This window comes from Vicugna pacos, chromosome 28 (genome assembly GCF_048564905.1).
Source record: "Vicugna pacos chromosome 28, VicPac4, whole genome shotgun sequence".
Taxonomy (NCBI): Eukaryota; Metazoa; Chordata; class Mammalia; order Artiodactyla; family Camelidae; genus Vicugna; species Vicugna pacos.
This window is the reverse complement of record NC_133014.1, coordinates 8,829,412-8,853,070: the sequence shown is the minus strand read 5'-3', so window position 1 is coordinate 8,853,070 and position 23,659 is coordinate 8,829,412. Positions and strand designations below refer to the sequence as shown.

Below are 23,659 nucleotides of genomic sequence, written 5' to 3'. Positions count from 1 at the left end.
TGGGTCAGGTCTTGACCTACTATCCTTCCAGCCACCTAGTAGTCCTCTTTTTCTCCCTCGAGTCACCATCTAGGGCTCCAGGGCCGGGGGCATTCCTGTACAAATTGAGTGGTCCTTTCTAGAGTTCTGGTTGATTCCTCTACTTTCCTGTCTTCAAAGTCAAATAGGTGCCTCCACTCAGGAGCACCTTAAAGCCTGATGCTCCCCACCCCATGACAGAGGTTCCAAGTTAGGCTCTTGGTCCCATCTTTTCCTCTACCTCCCGCCATTCAATTCTAAGCCTTGCCGTTCCATTTAAATCCATCTCTACCGCAAATCTCAGACCCAAAGCAGAGCCTAACATCACCCCTCCGAAAGCCAGGCAGACCATTCTTCCCTCCTCAGGGATGCAGGTTGGGCCTTGGGGCTGGGGCCGTTTACAGCCCTAAAGTTGCAGCTGACTTGGCCACACCCCCTTGTACACCTAGTTTCCCCGGCAGACCCTGGAGCATAAAAAGTGACAGTAGCTTCAACACTAACTACATAACTACTTTCCAGTTGGGACTTAACAAATTCTGACCTCCCAACAAGCCACAAATTTAAATAGCCTAGAGTGTTTGGGGCATGTACACATGCCTGGGTCCCCTTCCCAGACACCTGAGCCATAAACCTGGGGTAGGGTCCAGGGATTTGGCTTTGAAAATCTTCCCCCCACCCAGAGAATTTGACATGAAGCCAATTTTCAGAACCACAACCCTCTCCAGTGCCTCATTTTGACATACTTGATTTGGTGTGTTGGACAAGGCAGGCATTACTCCACTTTAAGATTAGGACATTTGTACTCAGCTCACAAAATGAATTTCAGACAGGGTACTGCATCTGAATTTAGAGGTAAGATTCAGAGATTTGCTTTAAAATGCCCTGAGAGAAAATTGTGTTTGTGTTGTGGAGAGAGTAGGATAGATGGGGGAAAAAAAAAAAGAGCAGCGGGATGTTGAAAAATACTGAAACTAGGGGAGGGTATAGCTCAGTATAGAGTGCCTGCTGCTTAGCATACATGAGGTCCTGGGTTCAATCCCCGGTACCTCCATTAGAAAATAAATAAGCAAACCACCCCCTCCAAAAATATTGAAACTGAGTTATGGATACATGGGGATTCCCTTGAGCTTTATGGATGTTTCACAGTTACCATAAAGCTTTTAAAATTCTCCCTTGGAGATGATTAGGAAATATGCTGAGTATGCATTTGTGGTGTTTTCTAAATTTCCTCCAGGGAATGAAAACTGTAATTAACTATCTGTAAGGTTCATTGTGAGCCATCCAATACAATGTTATCATAACTGAAATGAAAGGAGTCTGCAATCTAGCAAAAGAACAGTCAAGTGATGAAAATATGTCACAGTGCATTAATTCTGTCCAGGGGAGAGAGTATTTCTAAGTATCCTGTGTTGGTTATTCAAAACAAGGCAACTTTCCTAACATATTCATAAGGACTTCCCACTGAACATTCTAGCCCTTTTAGCAATTTAAGTTCTCAGTATATTAAGAAATTATTAGTATATTATATTGCTAATATTAGTATATTAGTTAAGAAATTCATATTTGGGTTTATCACTTAAGTTACTTGTTCAGCCAGTGTAACTTACCTGTCTCCAGTCTGTATTGATAAAAATCAACATCCTAAGGACCAGATCTCAGATCTCTGATGAAGTGGCAGAACTCCTATGAATTAGGGACTGCCTCCAGGCATCTAGATGCCTGCTTGTCACAGAGTTGGGACATAAGCATCACCAAGAATTGCAGAATAGGGGTGGGGAGAGGGAGGAGAACTCTGGCACACTTGAGCTGGAATGAAAGCATCTGCCCTTTTGAAAAACAGCTCTATTGTATGACCTTGGGCAGATTACCTAATTTCTCTGAGCCTCAAATTCTCTGTCTGTAAATTGGGCGTGATGAAACCCAGCACACTGGACTGTTGACAGCATTCAAGAATGTACACAGGATGCCCTCCTCCCTGCCCCCCCCAAAAAAACACAGGTTCATACTGTACAGCACAGGGAACTATATTTAATATCTTATAGTAACTTATGGGGGGAAAATATGAAAATGAATATATGTATATTCATGTGTGACTAAAGCATAATGTGTACACCAGAAATTGACACAACATTGTAAATTGACTATACTTCAATAAAAAATATATATACAAAAAAAAGAATGTATACAGGATGTACATGCATATTGTAAAGAATTTTATAAGTATACAGATTACTATTGTTTGTAAAGCTTGGTTATGACTTGCCCACTTGTCTTCTGAATTGTGTTCTGAGACAGTGGATTTGGTCCCTTTAGAAGAAAGTACCTCTGTCAGAAGTAGGTTTATAAATGAAAGAGAAACCACTGGCTCATTTGAGGATATTGCTGAGGAATCTGGGGCTCAGAGTGGAAGTGTGTAATATGCAAATCTTACCACTGGGGTTTCTAATTAGAAATACACAATAAGCTATAGCTTTGAAGGTCAAACAGCTAAGTAAAGGCTTTGGTGGGTATAATTTTCCTCATTCTTCTTCCTGTGGAAGATGAACAGATGGAGGACCCCTGAGCTCTCCAGGAGCAGGGTGAGTGGGGAACTGCATGGGTACAGCTGAGCTACAGCTATGACAGAAGCCATGGGGGGGAGGGGAGATGAAGTTGAAATTTTTCACTCTGTGCAGTAGGCAGAGCCCATCACTGCAAGAAATGGCAGGCTCTTCAGGATGAGTGGAAGCCATGGGGTCTAGGAAAGCCTTCCTGTGGCTTTGGAAATTAACTTGGCCTGAATCCTACGCCAGCCTGATCATGGCTATTTCCAAAGTCAGATGGAGGGTGGTTGGCTCTGGGAGGAAGCCAAGAAGTCAAGACTAAACACTGATGGATAAAAACTGAAGATTAATATCTAAGAAGCCCAACTATAAAAACATGGCTGTAATTTTTTAAAATCATATTCCACTCAGAATTTCTTTAAACAGCTTAGACTCATGTATGTCTGTTTCACAGTAAAGATTTCTGTTTTCTATCTTGAAGACTCTTAGGATGTCCCTTGGTTTCAACATTTCAAAATGAAAATGATAACTTGGAAAGCACTGGCAGTAGACACTTTTGGGTTTCAATACTTGACTCTGCTGAACTTGCCTAGCTGTATGACCTTGTATGACAAGTTATCAAACCTCTTTGGGACCCAGTTTTTCTACCTGTAAAAAGAGAATAATAATAACACCTACCTCATGAAATTGCTATCAATATTTAAATAAAGAAAGGAGTGGAAAGTGCAGTGCCTGATACATAGTACTGAATAAATGGGAGCAATTTTTAATTAATTGTCATTTGTCCCTTCACATCTGAATTACAACGGCAGCTTCTTCGCTGGACTCCCCTCTGCCCCACTTACCCAGCACACTGGCAACAATTAACCTTCCCAATTTTTTATTTTATTTAATTTTATTTATTTTTTTAATGGCAGTACTGGGTATTGAACCCAGGACCTCATGCATGTTAAATATGCACTCTACCATTGAATTATACCCACCCCTCTCGTTTTTGTTTTTTTTTCAACTTTCCAAATTTTAGCTTCCATTACATCACCTCCCCAATAAGAACCTTCTGTCCCTCCCTAATTGGATTAGGACGAAACGCCTCAGTTAATAGGCCAATGTTAGGACTTCGGCTATTACTTTAAAAGAAACTGGGAGCCTCTGGAAGGTTTTGATCAGAGGAGGTTTATAATATAATTTATGTTTTTAGAGAATCGCTCTGGCTGTTGCCTTGAGAACAGAATGTTGGAGGGAAAGGGTAGAAGCAAGGAGGGCAAGTAGGAGACTATATGGTGAGAAAGGAAGGTAACTGGGGCCTGGGTGGTGGCAGCAGAAGTGGGGGTAAGTATTTGGATTTTTAGATGAATTTTCAAGGTACAGCCAACAGGATTTACTGATGGATCAGACAGAAGTATAAGAGAAAGGGACGAGTACAGGATGACTCTGGATTTTTGGCCACAGCAACTGCAAAGATGGAATTGCCACACACTGTTGGAAGGGGAATTCTGGGAGATGTATGTTTTGGAGAAGAAATCAACATTTTAATTTTGGCAATACTAGGTTTATTGGTCTATTGGACATCTACGCAAAGAGCAGGCCCTCCAACTATAACTGTCATCCCTGTAAGACCAGATTCCCAATTTTTAAGAGAAGCTGTTGGGGCTCAGGGTCAGGGAAAGTTTGTCAATTGATGGGTATACAGTAGAAGATTTTTCCCTCACCTCCTGTGACAGCCAACCTCCAAATGGCCCTCAGTGGTCCTTGCCATCTGCAATTCATGCCTCTGCATGTCCATCTTGGTCCATATAACTAATAGACTTTGAAAGAAGTAGTCTTATGTCACTTCTAGGGTAGGTCATAAAAGACATTGTGGCTTTCATTGTGGTTGGTCTTTCTCTCTCTTGGATCACTTACTCCAGAGAAGGCCAGTTCCCATGTTGTAAGCAGCCTTATGGACAAATCCACATGAAAAAGAACTGAGGCCTCCTGCAATAGCCATGTGAATGAGCTTGAAAGTGGATATTCGGGGGGCGGAGGGTGGGAAAGGACAGACTGGGATTTCAAAATTGTAGAATAGATAAACAAGATCACACTGTATAGCACAGGAAAATATACACAAAATGTTATGATAACTCACAGAGAAAAAAATGTGACAATGAGTGTGTATATGTCCATGAATGACTGAAAAATTGTGCTGAACACTGGAATTTGACACAACATAGTAAAATGATTATAAATCAATAAAAAATGTTAAGAAAAATAAAAAAGAAAGTGGATCTTCTAGCCCCAGTCAAGCATTCAGATGACTGCAGCCCCAGCCAACATTTTGATTTCAACTCATGACATTCTGAGCCAGAACCACCCGGCTAAACTGCTTCCTAATTCCTGAACCACAGAAACTATGACATAATAAATGTTTATTATTTTAAGCCACTGAGTTCTTGGGATAATTTGTTATGCAGCAATAGATAACTAACATGCTTCTCAAAGTCAAGTGAGGGGGGTGCTCTAAGAAAATTTGTGGGCTCCTGCAAGAAGGATGACTGGTACCTTATACCACCATCAGCAGCAGGCTTTCTGTCCTGCCTCACAACTCCTAGGGCAAAGGGAGGAGAGAATGAAGACCTGGGGCAGAAAGACGGGTCATGAATGGAATGATCTCTACAGCCTCCACTGGGTTGACTCACACAAGAGGGGCTGCCTGCCAGGCAAAGAGTACCCCGGCAATAAGACACTGGAGGCAAGGAGTCCCAACAGGGGTTGAGCTAAACCTCCCACTACAAGAAACCAATAACTGGAGACAAACAACACTCAGTCAAGCAGCAACAACCACAAAGAGGAAGTTTTAAACTGTGGGAGGTTAAATAAAGAGAAATTGTCTTTTCTTCCCTCTTGCCCTACCAAACCCTAATGCTGGAGAAGTTCAACCCTATAAAGAAAGAGTGAAATGACCCTCTCGAATCAACATCAGACACACACACACACACACACACACAAATATACTCACCTCAAACTGGCTGCAGTAGGGGGATTGAAAGGCTAACCAAGGCCCTTCCCCACTCCAAGTCCCTAGAACAGACACTGGACCCCAACCTGGAGAAGGCTGATGGAGGGGACGGGCACAGGTGATGTAAATAAAAAATGAGATGGCAGTTGTTAATGGACCTGACTGAATTTTTGATATCAAAAAGTCACACTAAAGCTTAGTTGGATCCACCAAAGACCTCAAGAAGGGCGGGAAAAGGGAAATCTGATAGCGATTGGTGAAAGCCTTGATTGGAAAAGAAATAAAACCATGTCATGTTAAGGCTCCACTGAGGCAAAATTCCTCAGTCAACCCACTGCAATTCTGTTCCTGGAACCCCAGTCCTAAGATGGGCAGCACATGCAGGGGTTGGCTAAAAAGGTTTAGAATCCAGATAGGTTGGAACAGTATTGAAATCCATTTTGGGATGATCCTGAGCAGGTTTCTTAAACTTTCCAAATCTCTCTTTTCTCTTCTGTAAAAGGAGACCAATAAATGGTACCCCTCTTTTAGGGCTGAGATGAAGCTGAATGGAAATACTGCCCTCAGGAAGGAGAGGGCATGTGGGAGCGGACAGCTTGGGGCTTCTATTATCTCGATTTAGGGATCCTCCTCCTGTATAAAAACCCAGGTCAGACTCCTGATTGGCCCTTCTTGGTGTCCTGCCCACCCTGGGTCAACTGTTGTGGCCTGGAGTACTTCTGTCCAGGCCCATCCCGAATGCACGAAAATGGAAGTGGGACTCGTCCCAGAGGAGAGGGAGGTGCCACTCCCAGAAGGAGGGGAAGGAAGATGGACAGACCTGAACAACAGATGCCCACTACATCTGATCTCACTGGTCTTGCCTTTACCGTCCTCCTTTGGATGTCCAGGAAGGATTGCAGATCAAAGAACTTAAATTTGGATTGAACCAAAGTATCTGATCCAGTTGTCTCAGGTTAAAGGCCCTGAGGCCAGCAAGATGAGCTAGTTGCTGAAGACTACAGGTATTTGGTGACCTGGCAGTTGTTTGGGACAAACCTACAGAAACCTGGACACTTGAGAATAAAGATCTGAAAGGCTGTCTCCCTTTCTGGGTAGGGCTGGGAGCCAGTAAGATTCGGGAATCAGAAAAAAAAAAAATCAGGAATCAGGAACTTGGCTCACTGATCTGCCTGGGATGATTTATTGCCACCTGTGGCTTATGCCAAGCAGTGTGAGCATGGGTGCCATTTACTTAAAGGAGCATTCTAACTCCATTTTCATAGGCTTCCCCGGAAGGGAATTCCAGTCGTTGCCTGTGGGCAATACGTGAGACAAGTATTTTTCAAATTGTGGACCTGTCGAGAAATCAATTTATTTGGGTCAGCGTCAGATTTTTTTTTTTTTTAAAGAAATAGAATAGACACTAGGCGAGGGGCGGAGCCCGAGGGGCAGAGCTCCGCTCCCGGATGTCCAGCTGGGACGCTTGCCCCCAGGTACTGTTGCCCCGCTGGCGGGGCCGCTCAGCCTCGAATTTAAAAAAAAAAAAAATTGAGCAAAAATTATATCAAGGAGTAAATATAGTCTTGTGAAACAGTTTTCTCAGTTACAGTTTTATATATAAAGTTACTGGCTAAATACCTCCTCATTTCCCATCCCTGGCCCCCAACAGTATTATTCCTACCCTCTTTAAAAGGGAAATCCATGGGCTCACAGTCTCTAAGGCATAAGCCTGCTGTGACTCCCTTTGCCTGGTAAAGCAATAAAGCTGTTCTTTCCTGTCTTCCCTCCTCCCCCACCCCAAAAGGGGAAAGCCAATTCATTCCACAAACGCATAGGGAATGCTGAGCATTCCAGATACACAGATGACTATGACACAGTTTTTGTCCTTGAGGGGTTCTCAGCCTCCTGGGGAATGGCTTCTAGTCCAGAGGAGGAAAGAGAAGAAAATAAAGAGGGTAGACAGCAGAGGGATATTTTACAGAAAGATGATCCCTGGGCAGTGGAATGGGAGCAAAGGCAACTTCCATGATCTACTTTGTACACCTTGCATTATTTGAATTTGTGTAACTTTGTAATTTTAAGAGCCCAGTAAAAATATAAAAATACACAAAGGATAAATGAATGAAAAGTATAGTAATGGAAAGTCCTGGCCTAGGGGAAGGTTTACAGAGCAGAGTTTTCAAACTTCAGGCTCATTTGGTCCTTTCAATACAGCGAAAAATGTCTCTTTATCTTCATCTTTAAAATGGGGAAATCCAGGTCTTAAGAGGTCAAGCACTTTGCCCCAATTCACCAGCTGGTAAGGGTCAGAGCCCATGACATTTCTGCCAACTAAGAAAAAAGGGTCAGAAACTAGGGACAATGGTTCCAAAAACAGTTCTTAAGCCTTTGTAAATACTCAGCATTTGTTATCTTGCTCTTCCTGGTTTTTCTCTGGTGATTAGCAGTTAATCTCTTAAAATAGAAAAAGGTCTTTGTGGGAGGGTATAGCTCAGTGGTAGAGTGCATGCTTAATTCAATCCCTAGTACATCCATTAAAAAAAATCAAAAAGAAAGAAAAGGGTCTTTGTGTTCTGGGAGGCAGAAGGAAAAGCTTGCTGGGGTAGCCAGTCCTAGGGACAGAGGGTGCTGTAGTGCACCCAGGGAGGAGGGGAGCAGGGGAGAGTGAGAGTGGGCAGAGTCCTGGGTCCTTGAGTTCCCTCTCAGACCTGAGGCTGCCTGGGACTCTTCACAAGGGCCCTTGAACAGCAGGGGCTTCCCAGCAGGCCTGGCCTCTAGGGGTTTCTGATCTCTCCCATCTTGGCCCTGGTCAGTCCTGAGTGAGAGGCTTCCCTCCCTCCCTTTGTATGAAAACCCTTCCGCCCACCCCCACCCCCACCAGCTTTGTCTGTGCCCCAGCTTTCTTTCTTCCTCATCTTCCTCTTCTCCCTCCGTGGGAAAGGGAAGGGAAAAGACAAGAAGACTGTGGCTGAAATTGGATGGAGAGACAGGATGAAGCTCAGGACATTTGAATGTCCTCTAAAAATCCCGGCCCCATCATTTCCATCATCATCATGGTTACTGATCTTGTACTGAGCTCTTACTATGGGCCACAGACATCATCTCACTCAGTATCCAAGTATCCCCATGTCCCAGGTCACACAGGCAATCACACAGGCTGGCCAAGCCAGCCCTCCCTCACACCCCCCGTTGTGCCTCCAGAGCTGTGCCTGGACCATCCTGCTTCTCGTGCCCGTCCCAAAGGAGAACAGTTTGTCCCATGGCCACAGGAGCCTTGAAGCTGACCCAGTTAACACAAAGGCTTCCTCCCCTTTGCTTCTCTGGCATTGGACTTCCTGTCAGAGGCATGTCCCTGTATTGGCCTGGATCTGCTGACCTGATGTTTTCTTCCCCTTCTCTGGCTCAATGAATGTCTGTCTCGGGTAGAAATCGTCACACCAGGTCCTCATGTCCCCACTTGCTGGGATGACCTGAGTTGGGATTTGAGTCAACGCACCATTCGGTTAACGCCACGCTGGCTCCATTCTTCTGTGGAGGGATGACTGCCCCTTCCCTCTCGAGATAATTAAATGGGACAGATGTATCCTGCAAATGCTCAAGGTTACTGTAGTCTTACAGACGGCAGTGAACAGCCACAGTATGTAATGAAGACAGCCATGTTTCACTCCAAAAAGATGTCCCACTGCTGCCAACCAGGCTGTCATACCCCAGGGCCCACGACACCCCCGGGGGCTCTGTCCAGTGTGGGGCTATGAGTTCCACCAGAGATGGGCAGCTGCTCTGCCAGTGGCTCCCGGTCATGCAGACCCAGAGGTTGAAGAGGGCTAAGAATTCAGCCTGGGAGGATCCCAGCCTAGGCAGTGGGGCGGGAGAGCCCAGGTTACTAATTCAGGACCTTGTTCATCATCCGATCCTCGCTGTCAGCTGGGCACAGAAGGAGCAATAAACTTTTAAGGCTGTTTCCCTTCATAGGACCAGAAAGGAGTGGGAGGTGTAGACATGCTGCATCGGGCCCGGAAAGAACCCATCAGGCCCAAATGTCATACGTGAAGTGCTTTGGGATGCTCGGGGGTCAGGAACCAGGACCCCTCATAGAAAGACCTTCACCAAACTCTGTACTTGCAAAAGGAGGCAGCTAAGGTGAGTCAAGTATTCCTCCCTACACAGAGAAACAGGTCTGCCCCCTAAAGGAGAGAGGCGGCTCTCTTTCTGTCATTCTCACAGCCTAGTTCACAGGAGCCACCCGTGGTCCAGGCTTCCTATTCTTCGTGTTAATACATCTCCCCCTCTATGCTGTCCCCAGCACTCTGTGGGAAGTTTCTGAACTCTGCGGATGAGGAAAAGTTAAATGCCCTAACCGGGGACGAAAGCCAGAAGCAGAGAATGAACCTGGACTCCAGTCTGAGCCTCAAATACCTCCTCTGACACTTTCTGTGTTATGCTGCATTTAACTTTTCCAAGGGAGTCCTGTCTCCTCCGCTAGATCGAAGTCCTTGGGAGAGCACAGAGGAATTTCTTTCTTTCTTTCTTCTTCTTTTTTTAAACCATATAAACTATTTATTAACAGATGATACTTCCTCTTTCATTTGCAGGACATCAAGGGCTCTGGAAGTTTTGAAAGTTTCCCTTTAAGTTAGGATGGGAACCCAGAACAGACCATATGGACCCCTGCCTGGGATAATGCTGAAAGGTGAATTTCACTTCTTTACCTCACTGAATCAGCTCAGTTCACTCCATCACAGATGTGAATATAATCATGGTTGGGTGTAATTAAGTGAACATTAGCAGAGACTGATTTTTTTCTACCAAACTCTCACCACTCCCGGCATTTTTAACCCAAGTATCTCAAAAGCTTATTTTTTCCTTCCCTTTGCTGGCTTTGGTCATTGCATATGGAGAGTGCTTCTGAGTATAGACAGTCCAAAAAGGGGAAAATAAAAGTAGCCAATTGGTCAAATAATAGAATGGGAAATACTCTCAGCACTGTAGGGGAGGGCACTAGTCCTAACGCTGGCTGGAAAGAGATGAGATGAGGATGGCAGGAGCATCCCTGAAAGCTGGACTTGCTCCAGGGTGGTGCAGGTGGTGCTCATCCTGGTCGGTGAGGATGGAAGGGAAAAGCCAGTCAAAGGTTCTGCTTTCTGCGTTTGTTCTGTGTTGGCCCATCCGGAGGCGCTTGCTTTCTGGAAAACTATAAGGCTGGACACTCACTGTGGAATAAGAAGTGAGGCACCTACCTGCGAGGGACTGCTTCAGGCTGGCCTAGTACGCAGCCTCCTCCATCCCTGCTAACAGCGCTTAATTGAGTCAGGCCTCTGCTACCTCGCCTCCTGCCATAACACTACAGGATTGCTCCTCTCTGTTTAGTTTCTTCCGGGCTGGTATTGATTGTTGCTTTTACTGGCAAACAGTATACCAAAACAAAAATAAACACAAGTGTTTGTGCAGGGGGAGAGTGAAATGGACTCTGTGTCTCTGGGGCTGGGATAAAGCTTGCTTGGAGATCCAGTGTTCAACCTGGTACCTGATCCTTCTGTCAGTGCACCTCTCAATTATTATAAGGGTGTTTGTCTGTCTCATTCCTTCCCCCTAACAGGATGGGTGGCCTTGGTCTTACCCCCACACCCTGAGTGCCTGGCACTCGGTTCATAGTTGCCGACTGACACCTAGGTAGGGCTGTCCAGGAAGCAGTCATCTCAGGGCTAGGCCCGGCGCCGCGCCCTTCAGCTCGTTTCCACATGCAGCCGCCCCAGCTGCTCAGTCACCACCACAATTTGGGGTTAGGGGTTTGGCCCCGGAAGGACGACAATAACAACAACAACAACAACAACTACACAGCCAAAGGTCCTTCACAGAGTTACCCTGTCCTGTTCAATGCCAAGGCCCGCGGTTCCCACCAGCTTAGTGAAGAAGTGCTATATCATTATTCTCACCCCCTTCTTACAGATGAAGAAATCTGGGTTGAGAGACACTCCAACTTGCTTTACTGAAGTCACACAAACCTGCTTTTAAACATGAGTCTGGATGGACCTTGCTTTGTGCCTAGACTCAATTTATTCATTTGTAATATGGAAATAATCACACTACCTCTTAGGGTTGTTGGAGGATTAAAAAATATATATATTTATTTGTTTATTGCCTGTTTTCTAGCCTAGACTGCAAACTCCAGTGAACAGGAATTTTGGCCTCCGCTGTACTCACTGCTACGTTGTCAGAGTTTAGAACAGGTACCTGGCCCGTAGTAGGTGCTCAACATTTGCATCCTAAATGAAAATGACAGGAGATAAGCCCAGGGCAGACCCTGGCCCTTCTATCTGTAGGAACATTCTGTATCCTTAGTTCCTCAGACTTCCCCTCCGCTGCCCGCCACCAGCAAGGAGACCTAAGGGCTGAGGCTGCGGGAACTACTTCTGGCTTTGGGACAAGGCCGGCAGGAACCCCAGGAGTGCAGTGGCCAGAACGATGCCAGTGGACTTGAAGGCCTCCCTCAGGCTTATTTACGTCCTCAGGTATCCTTTTTTATTTTTTTTAATAGCAGGGAAAATAATTTTCTCGCTTGAGCACAACATGGTGCTACTTCCGAGGTTCCTACAGAGAAGGGCCACCACCCCGAAATGCAGATTTTTGGGGAAGAGGAAGGAGCCCAGCAAGCGCGGCCAGGCTGAGCGGCAGAAGGGGAACTGCGCACACAGGAGACTGGGTCCGGGCAAAGGACAGCGGGAGCCGCGCGGACGCGCCGACCGCCGACAGGCGAGCGAGCAAGAGAGCGGGACACGCGCTCGCCCGCGGCTCCCGCGCTCCCGCGCTCCCGCGCCTCTCCACCTTAAATTCCGGACTTCCTTGAGGGCGGGCCCCGAAGCCGCGCGCCGGGGGCGGGGCCTAGCATGCAAATGAGGTGCGTGTGCCGGCGGGGCGGGGCAGGCGGGGCGATGACCTGACGTCAGGCCGCCGGCCCGGGCAGTTGGCTCGGCGGCGGCGGAGCGGCAGGATCGGCGGTGCGAGAGGGGCTGCGCGGCGTGGCGCGGGGAGCGGCGGCGGCCCAGCCGGAGCAACATGGCGCCGGTGGGCGAGGGCGGGCGCTCGGGCGCCGGGCCGGCCCGAGGGCGCCTCCTCCTGGCGGCGCTGGTGCTGCTGGTGCCGCTGTGGGCGCTGGGGGCCCGCGGCCAGGGCGACCCCCAGCGGGGCGCGGTCCTGGGCATGAGGCTGGCGAGCTGCAACAAATCGTGTGGGACAAAGCCGGATGGCAGCATCTTCGTGTCCGAGGGCAGCATGGTGAACCTGAGGCTGTACGGACAGAGGCTGGGCTCCATCTCCAGCAACCTGATCTCCTTCACCGAGGTGGACAACGCCGAGACCATCCACAACTCCACCAACTGCCCTGAGCTCACCAAGGACCTGGTCGTCCAGCAGCTGATCAATGTGAGCCGCGGGGACACGTCCGGGATACTGGTGGTGCTCACTAAGTTCCTCCGGAGGAGCGAGAACAAGAAGCTATATGCACTGTGCACCCGGGCCGGGGTGGACGGGCCCTGGCAGAGGTGGGCGGAGAAGGACTCGCTTCTCTTCATGGTGGAGGATAAGAAGTTTCTGCCCCTCTGGCTGCATATCCTCCTCGTTATGGTGCTGCTAGTGCTGTCAGGCATATTTTCTGGCCTCAACCTGGGGCTCATGGCCCTGGACCCTGTGGAGCTGCGCATCGTGCAGAACTGTGGCACTCAGAAGGAGAGGCGCTACGCCCGCAAGATCGAGCCCATCCGACGCAAGGGCAACTACTTGCTCTGCTCCCTGCTCCTGGGAAACGTGCTGGTCAACACCTCCCTCACCATCCTTCTAGACAACCTTATCGGGTCTGGAATCATGGCCGTGGCCTCCTCCACCATTAACATTGTCATCTTTGGGGAGATCGTGCCTCAGGCCCTGTGCTCCCGACACGGGCTGGCTGTGGGTGCCAACACCATCATTCTCACCAAATTATTTATGCTGCTCACCTTCCCTCTCAGTTTTCCCATCAGCAAGCTCCTGGACTTTTTCCTGGGCCAGGAGATTCGCACCGTTTACAATCGGGAGAAGCTGATGGAGATGTTGAAGGTGACGGAGCCCTATAATGACCTCGTGAAAGAGGAGCTGAACATGATCCAGGGCGCCCTGGAACTCCGGACCAAAACCGTGGAGGATATCATGACCCAGCTGCAGGACTGCTTCATGATCCGCAGCGATGCCATCCTGGATTTCAACACCATGTCGGAGATTATGGAGAGCGGCTATACCCGCATCCCCGTGTATGAGGATGAGCAGTCCAATATTGTAGATATTCTGTACGTCAAAGACTTGGCCTTCGTGGACCCGGATGACTGCACCCCCCTCAAGACCATCACCCGCTTCTACAACCACCCAGTGCACTTCGTCTTCCACGACACCAAGCTGGATGCCATGCTGGAGGAGTTCAAGAAGGGTAAGGCCCGGCGCAGCTCCCCGCTTCACTCTTTGTGGCACCGCTTGTACCCGTGGCTGTTTTGTGTCTGCTGAGCTTAGTGTTCCATTCGTGTGACTCTGTGTCCCTTTGCCCAGCACGTCCTCTGCCTCGGAGGTGAACGGTGTACAGGGCAGCAGAAACAGTTTTTGAGCATCTGCTGTCTGCCAGGGACTGTGTTTTGTGCTTCAGGTGAATCAAGCAAGACACACTTGTCCACACAGGAGCTACTGAAGCCGAACTGCATGAGGCTAATGCCTTGAGAGAGGCCAACAGCAGGGCATGGAGATTAGGGCATGGAACCAGAGCCAGCACATCTGATTGGGGCTGGGGAAAACCTTCACGAGGGAGGGAGCATTTGAGGAGAGCCTTGAAAGCTGCGGAGACTTGGTGCTTAAGGCAGAGGGAACCCTGCAAGCTGAGAAGCTGAATTGGGAAAGCAAAGGATGTGCTTGTGGCCCAGCAGGTGGTCCCATTCAGCTGGGTCTAGGCTCTGCTGATCAATTCAATTGTCAGTGGGGGAGAGACTGAGTCACCTGGGGCCTTGTGAAGAGCCCAAAAGTCAGGGCAGGATCTGTCCAGAGCTTGGTGCTCTAGAAGGTTTTGGAGCAGGGGAACCGTGGCCCTGTAGCTCCTGACCCACAGAAGCTGAACTGGGAGGGCTCTCATTGGCTCCCCGCTCAGAACAATGCCAAGTAATGCTTTCAACTATTCAGCAGAAGTGAGCAGATTAAGTTTTGGTTGTTCTGTCTTTCCCAGGCGCCAAACATAAGCTTCCCCACTGTGATCCGTTGGGAATCTTCAGCTGAGTTTGCGTTGCCTGGTGTTTTTTTTCTCACCTAGGTTCTTGGCCGGTTCTCAGGTAGTTAGACACTGGGAGGGTTTACTTGCCAGCCTCAGAGCTCAGGGCACACACCCCTTTACTTTCAACAAAACTTGCCTCCCACCTCTGCCACTCCAAAGTCCTCAGAGTGGCAGTAAACAAGGCAATTATGGAGTAAAACCCTCCTAGGCCAAAGGGAGTGAGGAGGCAGAAAGCGAAGCTCTTTATAAAGGAATGGGGGAGAGGGAGGAGGCTCACCCCAAAGCCGGGGACTTGGGACTCCTGTTGAGGCCTTCTGGCTTCTAGCTGGGAGCAAGACCCACAGTCCTTTGTCACTCATTTCTGGAACAGCGAGTGGAGAGAGCCTAGAATGGCTGAATCAGCGGGTGATGGAGTGGGTTAGGGAGGAGCTGGCCTGGGGAGGATGCTGGGGTCAGAGCCGGGGGTGGGGGTTGGTACCCTCCCTTCAGTTTGAAAGACTGAATCTCAGAATCAGAGCTGAGGAGGACTTGAGTTATACAAGCCTGCGTGGGAGACAGCCCAATAAGGTGGTCTCACTGCAGAGGAACTGGAGGGACATAGACGTCTGTCTGGTGGTGATGGCACAGCCTGGAGGGGGCTTCGATGGGCAGGCTGACCCAGGAACCTGTTTCTCCCAGGTACGAGTCCAAATGGAAGAGCAGTGAGGATTTGTGTCCCACCCCCGCCCTGCAGTCTTTAGGCCTGGAGGACCTCTCCCAGGTTGCTTGGTCAGAAACCAGGTTAGGACTCACCAGGGCGGCTTCCTCCTTACTACCTCTGTGGTCTTAGGGACTGTTGCTGGTGACACACCCAACAAGCAGGTTTGCATGTTCAGCTTGGATCTGGATCCAGCCTGTGTGAATTGGCTTGTCCAGGCTTCCCAGTCCTTGGTTGGCAGAATGGGAGCTTCCTGGGTCTTGGCGAGGCCAGCCTTGGGCTTGTCTTTAAAAAAAAAAAAAAGTACCACTTCCTGAGGCTGGGAAAACAGAGCCAGCATCTCTCAGGCCAGAGTGGGGCTCTGCAGATGCACATTTTAGTCCACTGGTCTCTCCCAATAGAGGCTAGTAGCCTGAGGCAGAGGCCTGGAGTGGGTGCTGATAATTCCATGGAAACACAGTCTGCCCAGTGCAGCATGAGGCCCTGGAGATGCGAGTGTGATGTGATGGTCACCCTGAAACAGCACACCCTGGGCTTTTATACCATCACTTCCTGATTCCCAGTCTTAACTCATTGCCACGCTGGGCTCCCTGCAGTGTGGCCTCTCCCAGATCGGTCCATCTAGCTTTTTCAGTCTTTTCATCTTTCAGTCTTTCCATCAGACCTTTTCAGTCCAAGGCCCTCTAGAACATGGCAAACCTTTTGTGTACATCTGCAACTTAAAGGGTTATTCTTTACAAATCTGGTGTTATGAAGGCTTCTTTTTTAGCTGAGAAAAACCAGTGAGCCAGGTTAACATAGCCAGCATTGTCATCAGCACCAAAATCAGAGCTGGGGTACCTGCCTAGTCTAGTTGAGGGTCTCTTCTGTGTTTCAGTGGCTCCTTCAGCACCTCTAGGCCTGGTGAGGGCCCTGAACTCTGCCAGTCTTTTCTGCTCTGGGTGTAATCCTCTTTTAAGGTCGCTTTATCTCCTCCTTACCCACCAGCATTATAAGCTCCTTGAGGGTAGGGATCCTGCCTTAACTAGTGTTTACTCAGTTGCCTGGCAGAGAGATTAACAGTAAAATGTTTGTCAAACAATGAATGAGCCACAAATGAGTGGCAACTCTGGCAAGCCCTACAGGCCTTCTTGCTGTCCTTGAGGACACTCCCATCCTAGGGCCTTTGCCCTGGCTGTTCCCTCAGGCTGGAATGTTCTTCCCCAGATGTTGTGTGGCTCACTCTCCCCTCCCTCTTGTCTGTTTCAACTTCACCTCAGTGAGCCCTTCCTGTTACCCTGTTTAAAACTATAACCCCCGTCCCATCCTGGCCTGATCTCCCCTACCCTGTGCTAAGTATTTTTTTTCTCCTAGCACATATCACTTTCTAACAACCATGTAATTTATGAGTTTACTTTGTTTTTTATTGTCTGTCTCCTCCCACTAGAATATAAATTCCAAAGAGCAAGACAGACATCTCAGGGGCTCACTGGCCCCTAAGATGGTTCTTGTCACACAGTAAGGTCACTGAGTGGGGAGGGTATATAGCTCAGTGGTAGAGTGGATGCCTAGCATGCAGGAGGTACTGGGTTCAATCCCTAGTCCCTCTGTTTAAATAAAAGCCTAATTACCTCCTCCAAAAAAAAAAAAAAAGTAAAAAAGTCACTGAATGAATGACTTGTCAGGTCTGAGAGAGAATTTTCTCCAGAAGTGTTAGCATTTTGAAGAGCTGATGAAGGATAAAGAAAAATGAGTGTGTTGTGCTGTTATCCAGGGACTTGATATTTCCAGCTATACCAAGAAAGCCAGGAGGAGCTCCTGTGGTGACACACTTATTAGAGGTTCAGGTCAAGGACTAAAAAGCAGAGTTTAGGATCTTGATTCCCTTTCCCTGAGTCTTAGTTTCTCTGAATAAGCAGTCTTTGACCATCAGGAGTTAACAGGGCTTCATTCATTAGTGTGAGTCATGAATATGTTTCTATATACTTCAGAGATAGAGGTTCTCGGAGAGCATCGCCTGGGGGAGCAGGCCTGGGGGGCTGAGCCTTGTCCAGAGACTAAAGCAAGGAGGTTACAGTTTCCCAGCTGCTTCTGCCTCCCAACACGAGGCAGCAATCATTAGATATTTACTGAACCCAACACCGTGTACAAGACATAGTGCCTGATGCTGCAGACCCTTAGGAGTAAGACCTGCTAGTTGGTGAGAGCTTTAAGGCCCCTGGGAGGCTCCTGCCATTTGAACCTTGGTCCTGCTATTTCAACCTAACCTAGAAGTGTTTGCAGTCCTGGATGTTGTGGTTGAGTTTGCCTACAGCTTGAAATCTTAAAACAAAGTCTCCTTGGGCCACTCCTGGCCCAATTGTGTTATTTCCTTCACTGCAGATGCTTCCCCAGACCCTGGAAGCAAAAGTAATGACTGAAGTCTCCACCAAGAGAGTTGAGGAACTCCAGCCATTCCAGAAACCCACCCTCCAGCTTCCACCGGGCCCCTCCCTTTGGGGCATCGCTGCCCCTTCTCTAGTCATCTTATCTTCCCCACCCACTTTATAACCAACTCACCCCCCCGCCCCCCCCCCATTAAGAGCTGTGTTTAAACTCCACCCGGCTGGGTCACTGACCCCTGAGGTAACCTTGGCCCTATTACTGCTCCTCGTAGACTGCAGGTTTTATATTGGAGGGAAAAAGCTAGAAATGATTTCATCAAAAACTCCTCCCGTATTTCTATCTGTGCCGCAGCACATTTCCCCCACCTGCTTAATTTTATTCCTGAAACAGTTTTATAAAGGCAAGAAAGAATGCTGCATAATTTTTGCATTTGCCTTTGGTTCCTACCTTCTGATGCACCTTAAGTATCTCATTTCCCAACCCACCCCCACCCCACCCCACCCCTCCAACCTCCTCCAGCTTGTTCTTTCATTTGTTCAACAAACATCTAATTTTTGGAAGCCTGTGTGTCAGACAGTGTGCTAACTGTTGGGAGTCCGAGGACTAGCAGCCCTGCTCACAGAAGTCCCCATCTACCAGGGAGACAGGTGTGTAAACAAAGCTTAGCCTGCGCGGCCTGGGGAGGCCCAGTGGGCCCAGGAAAGCCTCCACCTCGGGCTGCTTCTGAAGTCAGAATAACAGGACCCAGTGATTATGATGGAGATGTTTGAGTTGGGGCCGGGAAATAGTCGTGGACATCTAGGTTTTTGCTTGGGATTCAGGTTGATGTTGTCATTTAACCAAAGTGGGGAAAGGAGGGAGCAGAGCCCATGTGGTGGGGGTGGAGGGAGGGGTGTGACTGTGTATCATATCAGGCTCCTGTGCCCAGCATTGCATGCAGCAATTTCTCACGCTCGAATGTGTGCCCGAACCGCCCGGGCATTTTGTTAGAGTGCAGATGTGGGCTCAGAGGGTCTGGGGTGTGGCCTAAGAGTCTGCCTTTCTGACAAGCTCTCATATGAGGCCCACGCTACTGGTCCTGGACCACACCGAGCAGCACAAGGGTGCAGTCCATCCTGGCTGGTGCGCTGGTAAAGTGCCATGTAGGGCTAGAGAGTGAGGCCAGGGGCAGGCTACGAGGTTTGGGAGTCAGCTAAGAGCAGGCCGAGTGTGCAAGGCACAGAGAAGCCTGGCCCAAGCGGCCCCTTGGCGAGATGGGGAAAAGCCAAGCGGGTATGGTTTGGGGAGCCTCCAGGGGAGGTCATACAGGGCAAGGACCGAGCATTACTGTGGGATGGGACAGTTGTCACCAGGTGCTGGGAGAGGGCGGCCTCTGGAGCGGAGAGCGAAGGCAGCTGTGCACCTGGTCTGCGACAGCTCTGCCTGGAAACAGCCTTGAACTGAGCTTGTGATTTGATCTCCAGAAGCTTCCCTGGGGGCAAGTGTATCCGAGAGACTGACAGGAGCTGCCTGCTGGGGCAAAGATGCCAGCCAGTGGGGCAGCTGACAAAATGCTGGCCAGGCTCCTCCTGGCTTTCTCTCTAGTGCACTGCTCATGGCAGCTGCTGCACCCCTTCCCCTCGTGGGCATCGTGTGCCCGTGGGTGGCTTCCACCGTGGAGCCGGAGAGTGGTTTCACCTGTCTGCTGTTTACAGATCTCTTCCAAAAGCTCTTACTCGGGTACTGGAAGGCACAGCCTTAGGGCCAGTGTTACCTAATAAGAGCTTCTTAGATCATAGCAGTGTTTACTAATTCAAGAGACCGGCTCCAGCGTCCCTGGGACACCTGGTCAGGACGTGAAGGATTGGACAGATGTTTAATCTTGAAAATAGTGCACAGAAACACAAAATCCCAGAACTGTGTTCTGCAGAAGAGGTGGATAAGGGGCAGGGGACCCTGGGGAAGTGGACACTTGTCTTGTCGGTAGATGTCTGGGAGGACACTCCAAGGAGCGACATTTCAGCTGGGTCTCCAAGGGGAAATAGACAGGGCATTTTTCACATCTGTGCTTCTTGTTCTGGGAGCATTTGGACAAGACCACAGGGTGAGAAATGAGCTTTTGGTTCTTGGCGCCAACTTCAGGGGAAACTGCTTCTGCATATAGTGACTGCCTCTCAGTCTTTTCCAGAGGGGCTGGGAGGTACTGACCACCATGTGCCATCCCCCAGGTCAGTGCTGTGATGCAGATGAGCTGGGTAACTGAACAGCTAGGACATCCTGGAGGGGCAGGCATGGTGCTTTGGGTGCCAGTGTTGTCTCCTCGAGGGCTGGGACAGAGAACCTGTTTATTAGACCCATTCTAAGAGGTCACAGGGCCAGGGAGAGTATGCCCAGAGTGGGAGGATAGACCAGGCCCTTCTATCCCTGACTTGGTGACTGATTTTACCAGAACCCCCTGGTTCCTTCAGCCCAGCTGGTGGAGAGGGACAGGTTGCCTTGACTCTCCTAGGCTGGCGCTCTCTCTGCCTTCCTCTTGCTTTTGGGAGTTTTTGAGCATCTCAGCAGAACTTGCCAGGAGGATTTGAAGGTTATGGAATTTTCCAGAGGTGCCCAAGATGGCCCTCAGAGAAGAGGATGGGGAGAAGCTTTCTGGGGCTGTTGCTGCCATTTGATCCAGTCCCCCTCCTGTCCTGTGAGCCCCTCTGTCTGCCGTCGGGCACAGCTGCCCTGTGACAGGGTGCTTGCCTGCCCTGAACCTCAGCTTACCCCTCTCATTGCACCTGAGCGTCCCAGGACATCCAGTTGTAAAAGGCTTTGTGGCTCATCTCATAGACTGAATTCTGGACTACTTAGTCTATTCCTGTTCCATTTATTATGTAATTTTCTTTTCATTAATTTAATTAAAAAGACATCCATCTCATTATCACAGCATTAGAAAACATACACAAATCAAAACAGTCCACAAGCCTGTGATCTAGAAAGAACCTCTTTTAATATTTTGATTTATTGTGATAACTTGTTAGAGATTTTTTTTTTAAGTTTAAAAAATCTTGTAACACAACAGGATCAAAATTTTCATTTTTACAGCCAATCTCTCCCATGAGCTGCCCTTAGGAATTTGCACTTTGAAATCATTGTCTATGTAGTTTTGTGTCCTGCTTTTTGAAACACAGTTTAAATTGGTTCTTCAGATTTCTCCTTTGATAAGAAATGAAATCCTTTTTTATCCCTGGGACTCAGGAGGAGCGTCTGGGAGGATTTCACTGAGGGCTGGGCAGCGCTGTGTGGATGACAAGGTGCGCCTGGCGGGCTGGGGTGTGCAGCCGCCAGCCTGTTTGGTTGTGGGTTAAAGTTAGGATTTCTGGAGCTTTTCCCAGAGGTTATGGTCGGAGTCGCTTCCCTGCTGCAGGGCCCATTTACTGTGACCTGGGCTGGGTTCTCGAAAGACTGGTTTCCCGGGCTCTCTGGAACACCTGGTCTCTGGCCAGCAGGCAGCCAGGAGCCTGGGTTGGCAGGAGGCTCCCTCCCCTTTCCCCCCCCAGGCAGACTCACTCCCACATCCACAAACATCCACACCCACACACATATTCTCACACACACACACAACCCCCCATCCACACCCACACCCAGGCTCACTCCCACACACACACAGAAGCATGCTTTCACACACACCCACACACAGGCAGACACACACACACATTTATCCCCTCCCCACGCATGTATGCGCATAGGCATGGTCACCTGGAGTCCTGCTTTAAAAGTACATCCATCTCTCTTCAAACTTACCCAAGAGTAAGTTTAAAAAGGGGGTAAATGGTTATGCAGTGGAGTTTGTTTTGTAAAAGGCCCGAAATAGTGACTGACTTTTGAGCTCAGAAAAATTTCTCTGGTGGCTGGTGATTTGGTCATCCACGTTAATGACAGCATCCAACCCAGAGGGCTGTGGGGAGGACGGGATGAGGTAAAGCACGTACCTGGCTTAGCTCAGCGCCCGGCACCAAGTCATCATGCAATTAATGCCAGCTATTTGAAAAATGACCGTTATTGCTATCCAAAAGGCGCTCCCATTGGCGCTGACACCAGCTTGGGCCGTGGTGGTTCTCACATCCTGGCTTGGGTGGCAGCTGCCCCACTGTCTGGGTGTGGTGTCTTTCTTGGAATTATGAATACATTGAGGTCAAAAGAGCTGCTGTATAATTACACACTAATTCAAATGCCATCTTATCTGGACCCTAGTGTGTATGTTAGGGGTAACAGAAGCCAGAGCTTAAGAAAAAAATGTCCCAAAAGAAAAAAGATAAAGAAAAAAATGTCTGGAAGAGAAACTTAAAACTGAGCAAATTCCCCTCATTTTCTTGTTTCCTGCAAATCAGGCAGAGTTCAGTCTGCCACCCTGCTGCCAGCACCTTCGTATTCTCACTGTGGGAGCAACATCTGCTCTGGGGAGCAACGTCTGGGCTGGGAAGGAGCATGGTCACGTTTCCCATTTGCGCCTTTATGTGGGTCCTTTCATCTCAGAATCCACCAGTCACCTGCCCCCTCCCTGGTGCCCCAGTTAGGGAGGCAAGAGGCTGTGACAGAAAAGCAGAAGACACAAGAGGGGGATCCAAGGGAACAGAGACTCCCCAGGGGCAACCCTGGACTGCTCCCGCCCACAGGCCAAGCTCGACTGCTGTTCCGTGTCACTTGAGATTCTAGATATTTAAGAAAGAGACCAGAAGATCGGGCTTTTCCAGTTACCCCAGGCTAGAAAATTTACTGTCAGTTTTACATTAAAAAAAAAAAATTGAGATGTAATTGATGGATAACATTATGTTAGTTTCAGGAGTACAACAATGTGATTTGAGTTATGTGTACATTTTGATGTGGTCTTCACAGTAAGTCTAGTTAACAACCATCACCACACAGTTACAGAAATTTTTTTCTTGTGATGAGAACGTTTAAGAACTACTCTCTTAGCAACCTTCAAATATACAATACAGATTATTAACTATAGTCCTTATGCTGTACACATTACATCCCCAAGACTTATTTTTCTTCTTCTTCCTCCCCCTCCCCCTAGTTTTAATGACTTATTTATCTTTATAACTGGAACTTTGTACCATTTGATCACCCTCACCAGTTTTGCCCACCCTCAGCCTCTGGCAACCACCTAGATTTGTTTTAAAGTAAACTTTTTCTTGAAGCAAAGTGCACAAATTATAAGGATTCAGCTTGATAGTTTTTCGCAAAGGTCACCTCTGAGCCCAGAAAATAGAACATTATCAATACCTTACAAGCCTCCCATGCCCCTGCCCCCAAATCATCATGGGTTAGTTTTGTCTGTTTCTGAACTTTTGTAAGTGAATCATGTAGTCTATACTCTTGTGTCTGACTCCTGCTCAGCATTAAGGTTATGAACTTCATCTGTGTTGGGAGTAGCTGTAGGTCATTCCTTTTCCACTGCTGTATAGTCTTCCATGATAGAAACACACTGTGGTGGTACTGTTGGTGGGCATCTGGATTGTTTCCACTTTGAGACTATTACAAACAATGCTGCTAAGAACACGCTTGTGTGCGTCTTCTGGTGACTATATGTAGCCAGTTCTGCTGGGAATATACCTGGGAGTAGAATTACTAGGGCACAGTATAGGCAGAGAGGAGACAGTTTTCCAAAGTGCTTGGATATCCGTTTACACTTCTGTCCCCACAACTCTGGTATTGTTGACTGTTTATTTTTACTTTATTTAACAAGTCAGGTAGGTGTGGGGGGGTAATCACTGTAATTTTAGTATGGATTTCCCTAGTGATTAATGATGTTGAGCGTA

The 23,659-nt window shown here is 48.4% G+C and overlaps 1 protein-coding gene across 1 annotated transcript in view; it reads left to right on the top strand.

The window, feature by feature from the left end:
* The first annotated feature begins 12,506 nt into the window (after positions 1–12,506).
* The window catches only part of CNNM4 (cyclin and CBS domain divalent metal cation transport mediator 4), a 34,154-nt gene continuing 23,001 nt past the window's right edge, over positions 12,507–23,659 (top strand). Inside the window, exon 1 of the mRNA XM_015238830.3 lies at positions 12,507–13,990. Coding sequence (XP_015094316.2) covers positions 12,592–13,990 — 1,399 coding nt within the window. The 5' untranslated portion in view covers positions 12,507–12,591. The remainder of the gene's footprint in view (positions 13,991–23,659) is intronic.